At 36.4% G+C, this 18,004-nt stretch overlaps 1 protein-coding gene across 2 annotated transcripts in view; it reads left to right on the forward strand.

Moving 5' to 3' along the window:
- The window catches only part of LOC108388571 (UDP-glucuronosyltransferase 3A1-like), a 36,444-nt gene that overhangs the window by 3,956 nt on the left and 14,484 nt on the right, over positions 1-18,004 (forward strand). For both annotated transcript variants that reach the window (XM_037004438.2, XM_037004439.2), the window contains one exon: positions 16,376-16,490. In XM_037004438.2, coding sequence (XP_036860333.2) covers positions 16,376-16,490 — 115 coding nt within the window. The remainder of the gene's footprint in view (positions 1-16,375; positions 16,491-18,004) is intronic.

Here is an 18,004-nt window from a genome sequence, read left to right on the forward strand (position 1 = left end):
GGGTTAGACTGATGACGATCAAAATGTCACCTTCATCAAGCTGCTTGGGGACCTTATTTTTAGGCTTTATTATATGTCAAGGCTGAGCAGCGGCTTGGAAAGAGGCCCTGTATACCATGTGGGTTTTGTTTTACCTCATCATTTATGGTGGCCATTCCAAGACCTGGGTGATATCCTCACATGTATGTGTAGAACTGCTCCCAGGAAGATCCAAACTCCAGAGCTTTTGCCTATGCAGATGTCTTTGGTGTTCTGGAATTCTGCCTTTGGAGTTCGAGCTTCTATGACCTCCCCAAAACCTGAACTCAGTCTCCTGCACTTGGGAAGACGGCCAGGCCAGATTTGGACACCTGCTCGATGAGCCGTGTCCTGGAGATTTTCCCGATCAGCCATCAATGTCATGAACGGCCTGGTTTCCAACATCTGAAAAACATTTTACCATGTATTTACTATATATCTGATGTTTCTAAAAAACATTTTTTTAAAGTAGTTCATAGTAGGAAGGTCCTGTTGCTAGTTTGGGGCCACAGATTGAAATTCATTGTCTTCATTATTTCAAGCATTGTGTTGAAGTAATATTGGCAATAATAAACTACACATTTAAAATATGTAATTTGATGACTTTACTTTTATATATATACGAAACCATCAACATAATCAAGATAACAAATTTATTTTCACCCCCAGAAGATTTCTCATGTTCTTTGGCCATCTCCCTTCTGTGCTTCCCACCTTCCAATTCCTATTGTTAGTCAATCACTAGTATGTCATTATATGGAATGCATCTTCTAGATTTGATATTAATGGGATCATAATTATGAACCCTTAGATTTTTGTTTATTTTTTTCAGCATAAATATTTTGAGAAAAATTCATAGTGCGTGTATGAATACTTCATTTTCTTTTATTGATAATAAAAGTGTTCTATTGTATGGATTACTAGAATGTGTTTGTTTAGTTGACTGTTGATGGATATTATGGTAGTTTACAGTTTTGAGCTACCATAAATAAACCTGCTGTGCATATTTTTATACATGTTTTTATATGAGCATGTACTGTCTTTTCTCTGGATTAATTGCCAGGAGGGCAGTAGCTGAACCATATGTTAAGTGTATGTTTAATTTTTTAGGAAATAGTCAAATTTCCAAAGTGGCTGTAACATTTTACATTCTAACCAGAAGTGAATGCAAGAACCAGCTCTACTACTTCCTTCTGAGCACTTGGTAGACTTGGTCTTTTTAATTTTAGTCATTCTTGTGCAGATTGTTACTTGTAATTCATTATGGTTTTTATTTACATTTACTTCATGACTGATTTCCTTCAAGCATTTTTCATGCACATGTGTCCAAAATTCCTCATTGATGACTTAAGTGTTTGTCAGATTTGTAGCTGACAAATTCCATTTTTAAATAGGAATATTTGTTTTCTTTTTATTGAGTTTTCAGAGATCTTGATATATATTTTGGATATAACTATTTTATCAGATATAAGCTTTGCAAATATTCCTTATCAGTCCATGACTTATCTTTTCATTCTCTTAGCAGTATCTTTTGAAGAGCACAACTTTTAATTTTGATGAGCTCTAATTCCATACTTTTGTTACATTCATTAGTATGAATATATTATTTTTTGCTTGTTTTCTGAATATGTTGACTATCACTGATTGATTTTCAAATGTCAAAACTAACCTTTTTTTCTGGGAGAATAAGCTCCATTTGGTCAAGACATATTTTCTGTTAATTTATATTTAGATTCAGGTTGCTTAAATTTCAGTTTAAGACTGTACATGTGTGTTCACGTAGAACACTATTCTGGGATTTTGTCTGAATGCTTCTTCTGTCATTGCTATCAGGGCAATGTTTGCCTCAGAGAGTGAATTGAGAAGTGTTCTGTCCTCAAGTTTCTGAGAGAGTTTGGGTAAAATTAGTATTAATTCTACCTAAACTGTTTTAGTCATTCTGTGATAAAAATGATCCCCCTCTTTAGTTAGGTTCTGGCATCAAATACACACCAAGAGGCTCTAAAAGGTTTATTAATATTATATTGGAGCTTCCTGGGGAGAATAAGGCAACTTCCTAGCTGGTTCCAGAATATATTGAGAGTAGAGAAAGGAGAGTGGCTTGGGATTTTTGAAGTGGTTAGGGTTGGGGCTGGAATGAGGGTTCCCTTCATATTTGATGACCATATTGTGCTATGTTTCATTTATTTCAATTTGAACCTGTTGAAGTTATTTTGACATTTTATGGGACCTGCTCCCTAGGGCTGGTGAGAGAGTTGCAAATTTCACTGAAGGTCTTATTGAAAAAGGTCACCATCGTACATTTTGAGAATTGATTAGTGCCTTGGCATGATCAATAATACCTGAAAATCTGAAGAGGACAAGGATAGTCTTGGAGAGGCTCCCCATGTATTGTATTTTTAGTATGTGTAGAAACATGTGTGACCTTGATACAAATTTTGAGACTCTATACAAGAGATTCTGTGTTCTTTACCCAAATAGGAATTTATCTCAAAGTATTTTCTGATTTTCTCAAAATGTTCATGTCAAAGTACTTTCTAATTTTCCTATTGTTTCCTTCTTTAACCCATTGGTTACTTAATAGTATTTCCCACCCAAATTTTTGAGGTATTAATTTCATATGGCATATATATGCTCAAGTTGTACAATGTGAAGAGTTGAAATGCATAAATATTGTGAAATGATTACCACAGAAGATTTGTTAACACCTCCATCCCTTCATGTAATTCCCAGTTTTCTTTTGAGTGATAACAATCAAAATCTACCCTCTTAACAACTTTCAAATACATAATACTGCATTGTTAGCTATAGTCACCATGCTGTACATTAGATCCCCAGCATTTATTCATCTCATACCTGGACATTTGTACCCTTAGACCAACCAACATCTCCCCAGATGCCCCACTTTCAGTCCCTGGCAACATATATTCTAGTCTCTGTTTCTTTGAGTTCAGCTTTTTTAGATTCCACATATTAGTGAGAATATACAGTGTTTATGTTTCTCTATCTCACTTATTTCAGCTAGCATAATGCCCTTAAAGTCCATCTATGTTGTCACAAAAACAGGATTTCCTTCTTTTTTGTGTCAAATAACATTCCATTCTGTGTGTGTATATATATATATATATATATATATACCACATTTTCTTTATCCATTCACTTATCAGTGGATACTTAGGTTGTTTCCATTTGCTGGCTATTGTGAATAATGATGAAAGGAACATGAGAGTGCAGATATCTCTTCAAGATAGTGGTTTCATTTCTTTTGGACATGTACCCAGAAGTGGGACTGTGGGTCATTTGGTAATATTATTTTTAATTCTTTGAGGAACCTCAGTATTGTATTCCGTAGTGGCTAAAGTCATTTACATTCCCCTCAAGGGTGCACAGGAGTTCCCTTTTCTCCAAATCCTTGCTGACACTTCTTAACTCTTGTCTTTTTGACAATAGCCATTTTAACATGCGTGAAGTGATTTCATGTGGTTTTGATTTGAATTTTCATGATGAGTAATGATGCTGAACATCTTTTATGTACTTTTTGGCCATTAGTGTGTGTTCTTTGGAGAAATGTCTGTTCAAGTCCTCAGCTGAGTTTTACATCAACCACTTATCATGCACTTTGCAAATATTTTCTCCCACCTGTAGCTTGCCTTTTCCTTTTGTTGATTATTTCTTACACTGTGGAGAAAACAGCTTTTTTGTTTCATATAGTCTCACTTGTTTACTTGTTCCTTTGTTCCTTGCACTTTTGATTCATATCCAAATATCCAAAAAACTGTTGCCAAGACTAATGTCAAGGAGATTTTTCCATACATTTTCCTCAAGGAGTTATAGTTTGGAGTTTTACATTTATGTAAAAGAGAGAGGTCTAATTTCATTCTTTGCATGTGAATATCCAATTTTGCTGATACTATTATTGAAGAGACTGTCCTGTTCTCACTGAATATTTTTAGGTTCCCTGTCAAATATTAGTTGACGGTGTCTGTGTGGCTTCATTTCTGTGCTGTCAGTTCTGTTCTGTTGGTCTGCATGTCTGTTTTTAAGCCAGTACCATACTTTTTTGATTACTATAGCTTTGCAATAAAGTGATGTCAGGAAGTATGACGCCTTGAGCTTTGGTTTTCTTTCTCAGGGTTGTTTTGTCTATTTGGGTTCTTAAGTGGTTCTATATGAATTTTAGGATTGTTAAAGATTTAAAATGATGTTGGAATTTTGATAGGGATTTCACTGAATCTATAGATGGCATTGGGTAGTAGGCACATTTTTGTCATATTAATTAGTACAATCCATGAATACAGGGCATCTTTCCATTTCTGTGTCTTCTTTGATTGTTTTCAATCTTGTCCTTTCAGTGTACAGGTCTTTCACTTCCTTGGATAAATTTGTTCCTAAGTATTTTGTTATTTTTTATTATACTATATTATTTTTATTATTATTGTAAGAGATTTTCTTTGTTTTTTTCAAACATTTTAATGTTAGTGTACAGAAATGCAACTGATTTTTGTATGTTAACATTGTATCCTGCAATTTTACTGAATTAGTTTTTTTATTTTAACAGTTTTTGGTGGAGTCACTAAAATTTTATTGATATAGGACCATATAATCCTCAAACAGAGACAGTTTTGATTCCTCTAAATTTGAATACCTTTGATTTCTTCTTGCCTAATTGCTCTGCCTAGGACTTCTAGTGCTATGTTGAATAGGATTGGTGAGAGTGGATACCCTTGTGTTTTTCTTGATCTTGGTGGGAAAGCTTTCTTACTTTCTTCATTGATTATGCTGTTAGCTGTGGGTTTGTCATATATGCCTTTATTCTGTTGAGTTGTAAGTTCTCTCCCTAATGTGTGTCAGTGTGTTGGGGGCATGGTTTATGGTGAGATTGTGTCTCAGTTTTTCCTACCCATTTTGATGTGGTTTTCTTCTTGTTCAGCCAATATGAGAGAGTCACTCAGCTAGTTTTCCGATTCCTTTCAGAGGTAATTGTTACATATGTAGCTGTAGAGTCCATGTGTCCATGAAAGGAGGTTAGTCTAGGAGCCTCCCACATCACTATCTTGAAACAGAACTTAAAACTTCATTCTTTTACATGTGGATATGCAGTTCTAATTTGTTGAAAAGACTGCCCTTTCTCACTGAATGGCCTTAGCCCCTTGTCAAAAATAAATTCCAGGGGCTTTTTATTCCATTGGTCCATGTTTGTGTCTTTGCCAATACTGTAGTATATTAATTACTGTAGCTTTGTAGTAAGTTTTGAGATCAGAAGGTGTGAGTCCTTCAGCTTTGTTCTTTCTCAAGATTGGCTATTTGGGACACCTTGAGATTCCATATAAATTTTAGGATGGCTTTTTCTACTTCTGCAAAAGACATCATTAGGATTTTGATAGGGATTTCATTAAATCTATAGATCATTTTAGATAGTACTAATATGTTAACAATATTGAGTCTTCCAATTCATGACCATGAGATGTTTTTCCATTTACTTATTCCTTCTCTAATTTCCTTCAGCATTGTTGTGCAGTTTTCATTTTACAAGTTATTCACCTCTTTGGTTAAATTAAATCCTAATCATTTTATTCTTGTTGATGTGATTATAATTGGAATTTTTTTTTGTAATTTTCTTTTCAGAGTGTTCATTTATAGTGTATAAAAATGCAGTTGGTTTTTATGTGTTGACATTTTAATCATGATATTTTGCTAAATTTATTAGCTGTAACATTTTTTGTGTATGTGGAATCTTTAAGGTTTTCTACATAGAAAATCATGTGATCTGCTAATAGAAATAATTTTCTTTTCCTCCTTTTTTCTGCCCTACTCCCACTCATTCCTTCCTTCCTTCCTTCCTTCCTTCCTTCCTTCCTTCCTTCCTTCCTTCCTTCCTTCCTTCCTTCCTTCCTTCCTTCCTTCCTTCCTTCCAATTACTGGAAAATTACTTGTAAAATTAAGTATACTGGTCTGTAGTTTTCTTTGTTTCTGTATTGAACAGAAATGGTGAAAATGAGCTTCACTGTCTTATTCCTGATCTTAACGAAAAACTTTTCAGTCTTTCTCTACTGAGTATCATGTTTGCTGTGTTCTTCATACATGGTTTTTATTATGGTGAAGTAGTTTCCTCCTATTCCTAACCTGAGTGTTTTTCTTTTCTAATCATGAAAGGATGCTTAATTTTGTCAATGCTTTTTTGCAGCAGTTGATATGTCATATGGTTTTGTCCTTCATTCTGTGAATGTGATGTTTTAGATTGTATGATTTTATATATTGGGCAATCCTTGCCTTTTGGGAATAAATCCCACTTGGATATGGTATATAATCCTCTCTATAGTCTGCTGAGTTTGGTTTGCTAATACTCTGTTGAGGACTTTTGCATCAATATTCATTAAGTATACTGGTCTGTAGTTTTCATTGATTTTGTAGTGTCCTTGTCTGGATTTAGTATCAGGGAAATGCTGGCCTCATAAAATAAGTTTGGAAGTGTTTCAAGCTATTCAACTTTTGAGAAGCCTTGGTATTAATTCTTCTTTAAATGTTGGTAGAATTTACCTGTGAAGCCACTGGGTCTGAGCCTTTTCTTTGTTGTGACATTTTAAAATGCCAGTTGAATCTCCTTACCAGTTATAGGTCTGTTCATATTTTCTCTTTCTTTGTGATTATTCTTAACTGGTTTTGTGTTTCTAGTGAATTTTTCCATTTTATCTAGGTTATCCAATTTGTTGGTGTATAATTGTTCATGGTACTCTAATAATCCTTATTTCTGTAGAATTGGTAGCAATGACACCACTTTCATTTTTTGTATGTTAAAACCCTTTCCAAGGGTTTGAAGTTTTTTAAATTCTTGTTCTTCTTTTTATTTTTATTTATTTATTTTTGGTTACTTAAAGCTACCTCTGTGGTGAGGATCTACCTAAGGTGTGAATTTAGGTCTTTTTATGTTGTTGTTTTTGTTGAGACTCTCCCTGGACATGAATGGGCACTTTCTAATATTCCTGGTATATGTAGGTGATTTTTAATGTACTAGCCTTTAATTGTTTTTCCCAAAGGGAAAAAGAGAGAAAAAGGTTGGGAATAAAAAGTCATTAACCTTTTAAATACACTAGAAATCCATTCAATTGCAACAGTTTGGGGTGGTTCAAAAACAATGGGTGCCTACCTGTTTGTCTGTACCTTTTTGATCAAAAGCAGCAAACAGCAATCAGAGCAAAGATACCTGACATTTGGAAGAAAAGTTCCTTTCTACCTATCCTGGCTCCTGAAACCTGTGTGCAAGCTGTTCTAGGAATATCTGTACAGCTGCCTGCCACAAGATTGAGTGGTGGAGGATGGGAGTTGCTACTGTGGTAGGAGGTGAAATTAACTGACATTATCTGAAATTATCTGTAATATATAGTGAAGGCATTCCCCTGTAAGTTGCAAGCCATCGTTTGAGTGCAGAGTTACAAAAATAATTATTTTAGACATTCTACCCCTACAGTTGCAGTCTAGGTGGAAAGACAGGTTTCCAGTTCTTCCCACTCCATCATCTTCCCAGAGTCTATCGAAGTGCCATTTTTTTTTTTTTCACCTTTTCAAGCTGCTCTCCCAGGTTGGGGCTGCTGCTACATTTATTTGTTTGTTTGTTTATTAGTTTTATTCATTCATTCATTCATTTATTTAATTTTTTATTAAGGTATGATTGATATACACTCTTATGAAGGTTTCACATGAAAAAACAATGTGGTTACTACATTTATCCATATTATCATGTCCCCACCCATATCCAATGCAGTCACTGTCCATCAGTGCAGCAAGTTGCCAGAGATCCACTATGTCCCTTCTCTGTGATACACTGTTCTCTCCGTGATGCCCCACACCGTGTGTGCTAAACATAATACCCGTCAATCCCCTTCTCCCTCCCTTCCCACCTGCCCTCCCACAGCCCTCCCCTTTGGTAACCACTAGTTCATTCTTGGGGTCTCTGAGTCTGCTACCATTTTGTTCCTTCAGTTTTGCTTCATTGTTATACTCCACAAATGAGGAAAATCATTTGGCATTTGTCTTTGCCTATCTTACTACACTGAGCATAATGTCCTCCAGCTCCATCCATGTTGTTGCAAATGGTAGGATTTCTTTCTTTCTTATGGCTGAATCATATTCCATTGTATATATGTACCACATCTTCTTTATCCATTCATCTACAGATGGACAATTAGGTCGCTTCCATATCTTGGCTGTTGTAAAAAGTGGGGCGATGAACATGGGGGTGCATATGTCTTTTTGAATCTGAGAAGTTGTATTCTTTGGGTATATTCCAAGAAGTGGGATTCCAGGGTCAAATGGTATTTTTATTTTTAGTTTTTTGAGGAACCTCCATATTGCTTTCCACAATGTTTAAACTAGCTTACATTCCCACCAGCAGTGTAGGAGGGTTCCGTTTTCTCTGCATCCTCACCAACATTTGTTGTTCTTAGGCTTTTCGATGCTGGCCATCCTTACTGGTGTGAGGTGTTATCTCATTGTGCTTTTAATTTGCATTTCCCTGATGATTAGTGATGTGGAGCATCTTTTCGTGTGTCTGTTGACCATCTGAATTTCTTCTTTGGAGAACTGTCTCTTCATATCCTCTGCCAATTTTTTAATTGGGTTATTTGCTTTTTGGGTGTTGAGGTGTGTAATTTCTTTATATATTTTGGATGTTAACCCCTTGTCAGATACATCATTTAAAAATATATTCTCCCATACTGTAGGATGCCTTTTTGTTTTGTTGGTGATGTCCTTTGCCTTACAAAAACCTTTTAGTTTGATGTAGTCTCATGAGTTCATTTTTGCTTTTGTTTTGCTTTCTCGAGGAGATGGGTTCAGGAAGAAGTTGCTCATGCTTATATTCAGAAGATGTTTGATTATGTTGTCTTCTAAGAGTTTTATGGTTTCCTGACTTACTTTCAAGTCTTTAATCCATTTCGAGTTTACTTTTGTGTATGGGGTTAAACAATAATCCAGTTTTATTCTCTTGCATGTAGCTGTCCAGTTTTGCCAACACCAGCTGTTGAAGAGGCTGTCATTTCCCCATTGTATGTCCATGGCTCCTTTATCATATATTAATTGACCATATATGTTTGGGTTTATCTCTGGGCTCTCTAGTCTGTGCCATTGGTCTATGGGTCTGTTCCTGTGCCAGTACCAAATTGTCTTGATTACTGTGGCTTTGTAGTAGAGCTTGAAGTTGGGGAGCATAATTCCCCCTGCTATATTCTTCCTTCTCAGGATTGCTTCGGCTATTCGAGGTCTTTTGGTTCCATATGAATTTTAGGATGATTTTCTCTAATTCATTGAAGAATGCTGTTGGTATTTTGATAGGAATTGCATTGAATGTATAGATTGCTCTAGGCAGGATGGCCATTTTGACAATATAAATGCTTCCTATCCGTGAGCACAGGATGTGTTTCCATTTATTGGTATCTTCTTAAATTTCTCTCATGAGTGTCTTGTAGTTTTCAGAGTATAGGTCCTTCACTTCTGTGGTTAGGTTTATTCCTAGGTATTTTATTCTTTTTAATGCAATTGTGAATGGAATTGTTTTCATGATTTCTCTCTCTGCTAGTTGATTTTTAGTGTATAGGAAAGCAACAGATTTCTGTGTATTAATTTTGTATCCTGCAACTTTGCTGATTTCAGATATTAGATCTAGTAGTTTTGGAGTGGATTCTTTAGGGTTTTTTATGTACAATATCATGTCATCTGCAAACAGGGACAGTTTAACTTCTTCCTTGCCTATCTGGATGCCTTTTATTTCTTTGTGTTGTCTGATTGCTGTGGCTAGGACCTCCAGTACTATGTTGAATAGTAGTGGGGAGAGTGGGCATCCTTGTCTTGTTCCCGATCTTAAAGGAAAAGCTTTCAGCTTCTCGCTGTTAAGTATAATGTTGGCTGTGGGTTTGTCATGTATGGCCTTTATTATGTGGAGGTACTTGCCCTTTATACCCATTTTGTTGAGAGTTTTTATAATGAATTGATGTTGAATTTTTCAAATGCTTTTTCAGCATCTATGGAGATGATCATGTGGTTTTTGTCCTTCTTTTTGTTGATGTGCTGGATGATGTTGATGGATTTTCGAATGTTGTACCATCCTTGCATTCCTGGCATAAATCCTACTTGATCATGATGGATAATCTTTTTGATGTATTTTTGAATTCGATTTGCTAATGTTTTGTTGAATATTTTTGCATCTATGTTAATGAGGGATATTGTTCTGTAATATTCTTTTTTTGTGGTGTCTTTGCCTGGTTTTGGTATTAGAGTGATGCTGGCCTCATAGATTGAGTTTGGAAGTATTCCCTCCTCTTCTATTTTTTGGAAAGGTTTAAGGAGAATGGGTATTAGGTCTTCACTAAATGTTTGATAAAATTCAGCAGTGAAGCCCTCTCGTTCAAGAGTTTTGTTCTTAGGTAAGTTTAGATTACCAGTTCAGTTTCATTGCTGGTAATTACTCTGTTCATATTTTCTGTTTCTTCCTTGGTCAGCCTTGGAAGGTTGTATTTTTCTAGAAAATTGTCCATTTCTTCTAGGTTATCCAGTTTGTTAGCATATAATTTTTCATAATATTCTCTAATAATTCTCTGTATTTCTGTGGTGTCTGTAGTGATTTTTCCTTTCTCATTTCTGATTCTGTTTATGTGTGTAGACTCACTTTATTTCTTGATAAGTCTGGCTAGGGGTTTATCTATTTTGTTTATTTTCTCAAAGAACCAGCTCTTGCTTTCATTGATTCTTTCTATTGTTTTATTCTTCTCAATTTTATTTATTTCTGCTCTAATCTTTATTATGTTCCTCCTTCTACTGACTTTGGGCCTCGTTTGTTGTTCTTTTTCTAGTTTCATTAATTGTGAATTAGGCTGCTCATATGGGAATGTTCTTCTTTCTTGAGGTAGGCCTGTATTACAATATACTTTCCTCTTAGCACACCCTTGGCTGTTTCCCGCAGATTTTGCAGTGAATTATTGTTGTCATTTGTCTCCATATATTCTGAGATCTCTCTTTTTATTTTGTCATTGATCTATTTTGAACATTGGTCAATGTTGTGAGCCTCCATGTGTTTATGGGATTTTTCATTTTCTTTGTGTAATTTATTTCCATTTTCATACCTTTGTGATGTGAGAAACTGGTTTGTACAATTTCAATATTTTTGAATTTACTGAAGCTCTTTTTGTGGCCTAGTATATGATTTATTCTTGAAAATGTTCCATGTGCCCTCTAGAAGAATGTGTATTCTGCTGCATTTCGGTGTAGAGTTCTGTAGATGTCTGTTAGTTTCATCTGTTCTATTGTGTTGTTAAGTGACTCTGTCTCCTTACTTATCTTCTGCCTGGTTGATCTGTCTTTCAGAGTGAGCGGAGTGTTGAAGTCTCCAAGAATGAATGCATTGCATTCTATTTACCCTTCTAATTCAGTTAGTATTTGTTTCACATATGTGGGTGCTCCTGTGTTGGGGGCATAGGTATTTATAATGGTTATGTCTTCTTATTGAATTAATGCCTTTATCATTATGTAATGTCCTTCTTTGTCTCTTGTTACTTTCTGTGTTTTGAAGTCTATTGTGTCTGATACAACTATTGCAAGTCTCCATGGCTTCAGAGACTATCTCCATTCCCAGCCTGGGGAAGTTTTCAGAACTACCTCCTCAAAGACACTTTCTGCCCCTTTCTCTTTCTCCTCTTCTTCTGGTATCCCTATAATTCAAATATTGTTCCATTTGGTTTGGTCACACAGGTCTCTCAATATTCTTTCCTTCTTAGACATCATTTTTTCTGTCTGTTAGTTGCATGAAATATCTTTTCCCATCCCTTCACTTTTATTCTGTGTATGTCTTCGGGTTTAAAGTGAGTCTCTTGTAGGCAGCATATAGATGGGTCTTGTTTTTTTATACATTCAGTGATTCTATGTCTTTTGATTGGTCCATTCAGTCCGTTTACATTTAGGATGATTTGCGATAGGTATGTGCTAACTGCCATTGCAGGCTTTAGATTTGTGGTTACCAAAGGTTCAAGGTTAATTTCCTTACTATCTAAGAGTCTAACTTAACTCAATTAATATGCTGTTACAAATACAATCTAAAGGTTCTTTTCTTTTTCTCTTCCTTTTTCTTCCTTCTCGATCCTTTATATATTAGGTATCATATTCTGTATTCGTTGTCTATCACTTGATTGACTTTGGGGATAGTTAATTTAATTTTACCTTTGCTTAGTAATTAGCTGTTCTACTTTCTTTACTGTGATTTTATTTCCTTTGGTGACAGCTATTAAACCTTATGAACACTTCCATCTATAGCAGTCCCTCCAAAATAGACTGTAGAGATGTTTTGTGGGATGTAAATTCACTCAGCTTTTGCTTATCTGGAAATTGTTTAATCCTTCCTTCATATTTAAATGATAATCTTGCCAGATAAAGTAATCTTGGTTTGAGGTCCTTCTGCTTCATTGCATTAAATACATCATGCCACTCCCTTCTGGTCTGTAAGGTTTCTGCTGAGAAGTCTGATGTTATCCTGATGGGCTTTCCTTTGTATGTGATCTTATTTCTTTCTCTGGCTGCTTTTAATAGTCTGTCCTTTCCCTTGATCTTTGCAATTTTATTACTATATGTCAATAGTCTGTCCTTTCCCTTGATCTTTGCAATTTTATTACTATATGTCTTGTCTTTCTTGGGTCCCTTGTTTTGGCAGATCTATGCATCTTCATGGCCTGAGAGACTATCTTCTTTCCTGGACTGGGGAAGTTTTCAGCAACTACCTCCTCAAAGACACTTTCTATCCCTTTCTCTTTCTCTTCTTCTTCTGGTATCTCTATAATGCAAATATTGTTCCGTTTGGATTGGTCACATAGTTCTTTCAATGTTCTTTCATTCTTAGAGATTCTTTTTTCTCTCTGGGCCTCAGCTTCGTTTATATTCCTCTTCTCTAGATTCTATTTCATTTATCATCTCTTCGACTGTATCCAACCTGCTTTTAATACCCTCCATCTTGCTCTTCAGCAATTGGATCTCTGACCTGAATTCATTCCTGAATTATTGGATATCTTTCCGTACCTCCATTAGCATGTTGATGATTTTTATTTTGAACTCCCTTTCAGGAAGAATCATAAGGTCCATATCATTTAAATATTTCTCTGGAGTTACATTTATTTTACTCTGGACCAGGTTCCTTTGGCATTTCAGATTTGTATATGGCGCCCTCTAGTGTCCCGAAGCTCTACTCTGGAGCTGCTCAGCCCCTGAAGCAATATCAGGGGTCACAGGGTAGTGGTCTTGGTGCGTGGGTGGAGGAAAGAGCTCTTCCCCGCTTTCTAGCTGCTGTGCCTGTCTCCACTGCCTTAACCAGTGGGCCAAGCACACAGCTATAAGCTTTTGTCCCAAAGCAGCCAGATATGGATCCCTGCTTTCCACAAGTGGCTGGAATCTCAGTCTCTCCAGGAATTCTGCCTGTATTAACTTTCCAACCCAGTAGTCATGCGAGTATCGTAAAAGCACCATGAAATGTAGGTTTATGCTCCCAGTGCAGATCTCTGGAGCTAGGTATTCAGCAGTCCCAGGCCTTCAACTCCCTCCCTGCTCTGTTTCTCTTCCTCCCACCAGTGAGCTGGGATGGGGGAAGGGCTTGGACCCTGCATGGCCACAGCTCTGGTACGTTACCCTGTTCCATGAGGTCTGCTCTTTTCTCCAGGTGTATGCAGTCTGGCATCATCCTCTTTCCTGTTGCTCTCTCAGGATTAGTTGTGTCAACTATATTTTCTAATTGTATTCAGTTTTAGGAGGAAGCCTCTGTATCTCCTCTCACACTGCCATCTTTAATCCAGTCTGCCACACCCAACTGCCATTTGACCTATCATTTCCTTTCAGAACTCATCTATCTACCTACCCATAATATGTGTATGACATATGTATATATGAATATATATAGGTGATGATATATATGTGTGAATATGTATATTATAAATATATATACAGGCGAACACAAAATATACAATACAGATGTTGACCAAATAATTCTTTCCAGCAGCACTGAGGTGCCATGATTTGTGCTTTGCATTGGGTAGTGACACACCTCCTTTTGTTTGCTTCTTTGTGAATGTTTGTATATTGTGAGTGAGTGCAGTCAATAAATTGCTGCAGAGGGTGATGTCTTCAATGTAATGTCATCCATGGGTCCTGGAGAAACCCAAATGTGGTTTAGATTTTGCAGCAAACATTGTGAGCAGGGTTGTTTGGTACTCCATCCATGAAGAGGCATTTAGAGATGATTTGTGTCTTTCACAGATGGAGATATTGCAGCTGGGAGCTTATTAAACTAGGAATTGAATTGGATATATGAACCAAATCTGTGATTGCAAAGTATTTGTCAGTATTTAGGTATAGTCAGCAATTTCAGTAACATTGGGAATGGGGGACCATGGCATTAATATTATAGTAGTCCAATGCAAGGACTCATTCATTCTCTACAGGTTTAAGAGTAGTCTAAATTAGGCTTTTAATGGAAAACCAGTATGATAATCAGTCATTCCCCAACTAGATCATTTGTAATGAATTTCATGATTGAAGGCACTATTTAAGGATACATTGAGTTGTGTTTATATATTTGATCCAAAGGGTCTCTTTTTGTAAGATAACTATAAATGCCAAAACCTTAATTTTATTTTAATTATTACTTGTTAGAAAGAGTTACCATGCTTCCAATGAGACAATTTAACAAATGGGTCTTTTGACTATGGGATATTTAATTCCAGGAGTTAAGACAGGGTGTGTACATCTGACCTCTATTTAATATTCCTATAAGTCTGAAGCATAAAGAGGTGACTTGCTTAAATTTAGTGGGCCCTCTGACATATCTGTGACTTTTGCTCCATAGTTAAGACCATTAGAGTTTCTCATTGGTGCATCTCATGTAATGTTAACTTAGAGCCTCTGATGAAGAGGCACCAAAGCCAACCTGAATCCTTTTTATTTTTGTTATAATATAATTTTAAGTGATGTTAGATTCCAAATGTGTCAAACCTGAGACCTCTGTTTTAGTTTCTTTCCTGATTTTTCCACTCTGCCTCTTCTCTCTCCTCCCATTCCTTTTGGTTCTAATTGGATATACCTTGAGGGGTGGGTGTCCTTTCTAACCTGCTCAAAGGAGTCTTTCTCAGAGTGTCCCAACTAGTATCATCTAGGTTAGGGGCTTCCCAGTGGTGATTGTGAGAGACCTGAGGTTAAGTTGGGTTTGATTTAACTCCTTGCTGTGCCAGAGGGTTGTCATCATGTTTTTCCATGTTATTCTTTTAATCAAGATCTTTTCTGGCTACAGAAATATAATTAGAAGCACAACAAAGGCATTTTCAAGGGTCCTAGTGCACCATATACTTCTAGAGTATGAATCTCATCATGCCACATGGTGACTGTCCTTCTTCACACCATTCAGTGGGCTTGTTAGTATCAGTCCTACCCCCAAGTACTGTTTACAATGGGGTCATTGCCTGGCTGAGACACACAACCCATTGGTCACAGGATTTGCCTACCCTAGTGTCAATCACTGCTCATGGTGGAACTGAGAAACACTACCCAATCTGACACACCCAAATAGGGCTGGCTAAGACACAGGACTTAGGACCACTTAAAGGCCAAAGCCATATTTTGTCTCTAAGTGCCAATTATTGAGGCTTCCAGGTGGGAGTGAGGTGAAGGTTCCCTTGTCTGTGTCTGGCTTGCTTGGTTGGAAGATCTTGCTCACACCAGGGGAGGGCATGCTGGGGTTTTTTTCTCAGTTTTCCCAGAGGAGGCACAGAACCTTTGGGGGGAGGTGGAGCTTGAATGTCTGCAGAGTTCAGATATGGTGTCAGTCTGTTTGTTACACACGGCTGTGGGGGAAAGGCCAGACTGGTAAGTAAGGCTGCAGAGGACTACCACTTTTAACTTAGCCTTTGTTACTTTTGGCTGAGTAATAACCTTTGCATATATCACTTGAATTAATGAAAATGATTTTTTCTTAAAAGAGAAAGGACTGGGGAACTGGAATAAGAAAGATCTATATTTAAATGCAAAGTATACTGGTCAGTCTATGTGCCTCAACAAATTATCTGACACTCCATTCATCTTTGTTTTCCTACCTGCAAAATGAGGAATACTTAATTCCTTGGAATAAAAGCCTTACATGGAAACTTCAAGTATTTAAACTGAATAAAATTGACCAAATCATTGTACGGTTTTCTATAAGTACTACTAGGTCACATGACTGAAGGAAGGAGAAATCAAACCAAACAAGCAGAAAACTTCAAAGCTCTGAAATCATTATTCTAATGTTAATCAGGGTTGTGTGACTTATTTAAGTATCTCCATAATAGTCTCTTCTTTTTTTTAGAATTAGAAATGAAAAAAACATCATACCAAGTTATCAGTTGGCATGTACATGAAGATCATGAGAAAGACATGAAGAAATACTTGGATTTCATAATGACAGAAGCTCTGCAGAGCAGGTAATTTCTTTTATTCTCTAAATGAAAGACTTACTGTTTGAGCAATGCAAATGAATGGATGGCTGCATGGATCCTAAGAGTGAGTTTAAGAGAAGTGTATATTTTGATATGGATGAATGGATGGAGGGAAAGTTCAATAATGGGGGCGAGGATGGATAGGTAGAATAGATGGGTTTCATATTCCCAAACATCCAGTATGCATACTGTCTGCTTTACTAAATGCATGAATGTATTTCAGTATAGTGCAGGGAATTTTTCCTTCTGGATCTTCCTGGAAACATCTCACCTACAGACTTGTGCATAATCTACCAAACACAAAAAGAAGCATAGACAATTTAATTCTTCATTGTTGGTAGGCAAATCAGATCCACCATTTTATACTTATTTTTCTTCCCTTCTGCCCACATAAACTCAAGGATGGAAAAACGCTTATGAACATTGATTTCATACCTTGAACTTCTGGCCTATTGAACCCACTTTAAATAAGCCCAAATATCTTGATGACACACAGTGAGAGATGAGCCTGAGAGTTTCTGTGTCACCGTTATCTATAGAAAATTCTTCACCTTTGACATAAAAGGGGGAAGACACAAATTCATTCCTTGTGTGGTTAATTACAGTGACCCAGCACCCCATTTCTCTCCTTAAAAATTCTTTTACTAATCAAGGTGGTACTCAAATGTAATTTTTTCTATAGAGCCTCTTCCTTACTCAAGTACAAGACTAAATTTTCTCCTCTGTGAGATATGATCTAAAGTACGCATTTGAAACTTTGACTCTATCATCCTATTTTGTTATTCATGTGTTTTTCACTATGTATCTTCTTTGTTCTCCCCAGAGAGATTTCTCTGAAGAATGGTTCCACACACGTTAAATATGATGCCATATACTGAGCACAGTGCCTTCCTGAACGTTTTTTCAATTAATTAACTTAATTTCAAATATAATTATGATTATATGAATTATATAAATATACTACTTTTGAGGAATTTACACTTCATACCTTGATTATCAACATTTGACAGTCATCCTTTTTGTGAAATTTTTAAAAAATACAACAGAGAATAATTTTAGTTAATTATCCATTAGCATCACTTGAAGTTGTTCATAAAGAGCAGGTGGAGATCTGCATATTGTTAATGACTTCCCAACCTGTGGCCTTCTTTAAATGACTGACATGGTGTAGTGTTGTATAGGTAATAGGTTTGTTGGGCAATTGATTCTTACCATCCTTCAACCAACGAGGAAGCCCATGGGGTTCCAAAGCACCTGGACCTGCCAGTACTCTGGTCAGGAGCCTCCTCATCTATTTTACCAGTTACTGTACAACAAGGAGCAGTTTCTTTGCATGCACTGATGGGAAAACATTGAAGGAGAAAAGTCCCTGGAATAATGCTATAGATGACAGCCTTAATTAAGTGTCAGTAAAATTTAAGCATTAACTTCTGTGAATGCTCCAGCAAATATAAAGTGGACAGGCCAGTAAGCTTCAGAAAGCTTTTAATATTATTATT

The sequence above is a fragment of the Manis javanica genome, chromosome 1 (assembly GCF_040802235.1).
Source record: "Manis javanica isolate MJ-LG chromosome 1, MJ_LKY, whole genome shotgun sequence".
In the NCBI taxonomy this organism is placed as follows: domain Eukaryota; kingdom Metazoa; phylum Chordata; class Mammalia; order Pholidota; family Manidae; genus Manis; species Manis javanica.